Source organism: Lupinus angustifolius, chromosome LG10, assembly GCF_001865875.1.
Source record: "Lupinus angustifolius cultivar Tanjil chromosome LG10, LupAngTanjil_v1.0, whole genome shotgun sequence".
NCBI lineage: Eukaryota > Viridiplantae > Streptophyta > Magnoliopsida > Fabales > Fabaceae > Lupinus > Lupinus angustifolius.
In genome coordinates, this window is record NC_032018.1 from 14,956,605 (window position 1) to 14,961,751 (window position 5,147).

Here is a 5,147-nt window from a genome sequence, read left to right on the forward strand (position 1 = left end):
ATATATCATTTTATATATCAAATTACAAATTTATAATAATAAATAATTTCGAGAAGACTTTATCTAAAATGAGGATATGTGATATTCAATCGGGTCTAGGGTCGGATTGGATCGAGGTTAAAGGCTGACTCGGTCGATATTTAGGGATCGAGTTAGCTTCGAGTCTAAATCTTAGTTCAAAAAATGATTCGACCATCATTTACGGTCGGTAAGAACAAGCCTTAACCCTTCCCAACCGACTCATGCTCATCCCTATAGTCACCCAACTACATCTAAACAATTGAACTATATTGGTTAGCCACTAATGTCCTCAATTGTGATGAATGTTCTTGTTTGTGACAATGTCATCACTAGACCACCATTAGTGTTATTCCTTTGGTGTTAAAATATATGTGTTTTCTGTTGTAGTAGTTGTTATATATAACTGAATATTCCCCTAAACTTTGTATTCATTCAATATGATGGAAACAATGTGATTCATAATAATGAGGGATGTTGTTTATTTTCAATAGATTTTTTTCTTCAAATTTTCTCCCTCATTCTTATCTCTTTAGTTTTGTATAACCTTTTCTTTCTCATTGTTCTTGTACATCAAAAACTTTCTTGCATTGCTCATACCAAATTTTAACAATATAAATCGAATCAACAAGATCTTAATCTAGTTGGTTTTATTGAAAGTCGTTGCAAAATTTATTTTGGTATGAATAAAGTTATCAATGTTGTTTGGTTCAATTATTTTTATCCTTCAAACCTATTTTTTTTGTATTACTAAGAATACTCATTCATCCTATATGTAAGGAACTAATATCTTTCATAATGTATAAATACCCCTCCCAATCAGGTGAAACAATACACTAGACAACAATTTGAAAAGGTGGAGCATTTGCTTGAGGTGTCGGCGTTCGAGTCATGGTAAGTGTCTAAGCGATAGTTACCTAATTAGTTTATGAATAAAAAGGGTAATATGATTTACAGGGGCTTATTAGGCAAGTCACATGAGTGGTAATTTTAAAAAATGCGTATAGATAAATAATCATATAATAAATTGACTTCAATCAAGGAAACCTGGCTAAGAAACTTGATTGAACCCAAATGAGTCACTTGTTAAACAAGTGAAACTATCCCAACTTCTATGATACCCAATTTTGAACACAAGATGAGCCAAATTGGCTCAAGGGTCAAAACCCATTTGACAGCTGTACAGTTCACTTGTAACCAGTGATGTGAGAACTAGGCAATCCGACTGGTCTGATCATTGACCAAACTTGAAAAAAGCTCTAATTTGCAATCTTAATTAAATGAGTAGTTGAATCACTTTGACTTAGGGAAAATTCCAGTCTAATCAGGTTAAATCCAGTTAAAAACAATTCACTTAAAATTTAAAAAATAGATCATCACTCTAATATATTGTTTTACTTCCGTAAAAAAAAGTGAGAAATATTAGTTCAATACAATTATATATAATTATTAATTATATAAAACTTTACATTTATATAATTATAGATTTATAGATAACTTATTAATTATATAAAATCACTCAGTCCAACCGAATGATTTAACAATTTAAACTAGTTAAACCTAATATGAGACATATTTCGGTTCAATGTCCAGCTCAAGTTTCACAACTTACCATGCATTCCCTGCCAAATTATATAGCAAATAATATTTTCCAGAGTTGCATTTAACCAAAAAAATGTCTCCATTAAAACACAAAGGAAAAATACAATGTCATACCATTAAAACACAAACAAACGGTTCCTTTGGGTGATCCCCATAAAATTTGTAGATGATTGAATATACCAACCAACAAGTGCAACATTAATTCTGAAAAAAGCTTATAACTTCAAAAGTATTGCAAAAACACCACTTAGTTTCAAACAAGACAGTGCATCAACATGAAGAGAGGAAAGGGGACTAATAGGTGCAATTCTTCGGAAGGTTCCGAATGACATTACTCTTCATCCCCATCTTGCTGCGCATAATCTCCACACCGGTCCTACTCATTTCCTTCAGGACCTTCATCCTCACCATCTGCTCCCTTGATTGAACTGTGGCCAAACCCATGCTTCTGTACCTGAGTATAAAGAAACAAAGATCTCTATCATCATGTGACATGCTAAGAAACTCCGATATTTGTATGATGCGATGTAACTACCTGAACACAAATGTAAAGAAATCATACATTCTATATAACAGGGCGACCCGATGCACAAGGCTCCACCTGGTGGGGTCTGGGCCTCTAGGAGTACGCAGACTTACCCGTGCAAGCAGAGATGTTTTTTCAGGATTTGTAAACATGAACTCTTGACCACTAAGCAACAACGTTAGTGTTGTGCCAAGGGTCACCCTATTACATACATTGTATAGAGATGCTTCATATTTTTAAAGGAGACATTGAGCAGTTCTCATTAATTCATAATCACACTTTACAAAAAGAAACTTGTGATTATAACAAACAAAAAGCAAAAAACACAATTTATTGGTATTTGCATATTACACAAACACTTTTCCATGTTTGGAGTATCTGTGCTTCATACCTTCATAGGTGACTTTGTATGATAATGCCAAATTTTAATCCTCGATATTACAAAGGAAATATAGTATAAGGTTAAAAGGCAAACCTTGAAGCCAATGCAGCAGTGATGGCTACATTATTAGTTGGAGAAGGACGAGGTTTCTGACGATAATAACGCAAAAATTCACGGGAACCAAGTGTTCTGGTTGATACTCTATCATCAGACCTCCTAGTGATTATGAGCTCAGACCCAGCACTACCAAGTTCAACGTTGTTAGCCAAGTCACCTGACGCAACCAGTTGCTTGCCTTGTTCATCCACATAACTGAAAAATTAAGAAGAACATCGGAAATTGAATGTGTTATCAACAGACCTTACCATGTGTAAGGAGATTAGTTAAAAAAGGAGAAATTGAAAACAAACTACGAAGCAAAATAACCTGCTGCTGTAATCATAGAATTCTTCCAACTCTACTTCCTCTTCATCATCGTCGTCACCGTAATGCACTTTACAGTGACCTTTTGCTACCATATGTTTCCTGACTGCTTCCAAGCTGCTGAAAGGATAACATCTATCGTTGCAGTACAGACAAATGTAATCCCTTTTGACCTGAAAAAAATGCCACAAATAAAAACTTCGATAAAACCGTGATTAAAATGTTCTTTTTTCTTTGTTGAGTATGGCTGTTTTAACATAACATTATACCTTAAGGCCAAGATAAGTGAGAAGCCCTTTTGGATCCTTCAAATACTCAACATCCGGAATAAAGAATCCATGGTGCTTGTGCATGTGAACCATGCAGCTTTCTATTGTTTTGAGCTCTCGATCACACATAAAGCAACACGATGGATCCAACTCCTCAAAACTATCATCGTCTTCTTCATCCATATCATCATTCTCATTGACATTCAAATCATTCAAAGATTTCGCAGCATCATTAATCAAATCCTCTTCAGGGTCAGCCTCCACCCACTCATCTTCACTTTCTTCATCTTCTTCTTCAGAGTTATCCACCACCTCCCTTCTAGGAGGATGCCTATTCACAAAACGTTGTTGAAGCGGCTTGATTATTGCATTCTCATCTGAATGATTTCCTTCAGAAGCTCGCACTATATGACCACGAGATTTAAGATGCTCGGCATGAGCCTTAGAACTCTTATATCCCTTTCCACAAAGGCCACAGCTATAAAGCATAGGGGTTGCACTTGATTTGTTGTTCTCTAGAGCAAGTGCAGATTGTCTAGCCATAAATAGTGCTTCTGTCACCCCGGGAACTCCAGCCACCTTTTTTGTTTCAAAATCAAAGGAAAATTGCAATTATAAATTTCCGTGTGGACAGCCATAAATAACATAGAAATCACACTCGGAAAGGGTGGACAATTAGTTCGAGCAGGAGGTGCTGTAGTTAAACTGATTGCAAAAGCGGGAAATCGGCCACATACCATTTTCATCCCGAAGAAGCAAAAATCCAAAATTCTACTCAAATATCTTAAATATGAGTCAAAATAGTCGACAGGAGTAACAAAACAAAAATACTAAAATGACTAATTTGACCCACATATATTTCAATTTTACCAATTTTGCACATAAGATACCGAAATAAGTATTTACTCATATTTTTTAATATTTCATACAACATAGATATAACCGATCCTAAGCCCGGATAAAAGATGAAACATGGGTTAAGCAGACAACATAAAACTTTGTCGAATCTAATGATAAGTAATTGAAATGAAAGACAAGAGTGATCAAATACTCATAAGAAGTTAAAAATGTAAAAAAGATAATACCTTGCGCTTGAGATTGTAGCGATGCCACTCAGACTTGTAATGATCCTTTTGATCAAAATCATCATTGAATTCTTTGTTACAAGCGTTGCATCTTAACCCTGCCATTGAAATTGTTTTAGATGATAAGAAAAATGAAAGAACAAAACAGAGAGGAGGCGTTGGTTTTGTTGAATTGGTTCTCCTATCTATTCTTATACCCGTTTCACATTACTAGGCCCAATAAAAAACAAACCCTGTTTTTTTTAGAAAACCCTTATATAATTGTGTTATTCCGCATTATCATTATAGACGACAAAACTCAATTGTCGTCGGTGTATGTTTGACAACCAAATGAAATTATAAACTTAATTTTTTTTATTTAAAATAAGTTAAAAGTAGAACCTTCAAGATTATGAGATGATTTATTTTTTTTAGCTTATTTTTTTCCCAATTTTTTCAATTTTCATTTTACCATATCATAAAAATTGACATTTGTGTATTATTTATTTTTTGAATTGTATAATTTAAGTTTAACAGCTTCTATCAATTATTTGTGTATAATGTTGTTTTTTAATATTGATATTGATTTTTATATTTTATTTTATTTAATATATTTTTTAGACTTTGTTATGCAATATTAATATATATTTAAAAAATAGTATAAAAAGCAACTAATAAAATTATAACATAAACAAATAACTTCATACCCTTTTACATAATTTACTATATAAAAAACATAATTTTTACTTTTCCAAACAATTAAAACTAAACACATAAGATAGAATATATTTTTTGGACGCATAAATTTTTTATTAACCAATTCCTAATTATATTGCATTTCTTGTAAGATTTAATTCAAATAA

General features: G+C 33.0%; 1 protein-coding gene across 1 annotated transcript; it reads right to left on the reverse strand.

Annotated features, from left to right (window-relative positions):
• LOC109358782 (cytoplasmic 60S subunit biogenesis factor REI1 homolog 1-like) lies at positions 1,715-4,473 on the reverse strand. Its single transcript, XM_019603224.1, has 5 exons — positions 4,306-4,473; positions 3,221-3,799; positions 2,955-3,124; positions 2,622-2,840; positions 1,715-2,074 (listed from the first exon to the last, which is right to left on the reverse strand). Exons 1-5 carry the CDS (start codon positions 4,408-4,410, stop codon positions 1,915-1,917), a joined length of 1,233 nt encoding a protein of 410 aa, XP_019458769.1. The 5' UTR covers positions 4,411-4,473; the 3' UTR covers positions 1,715-1,914.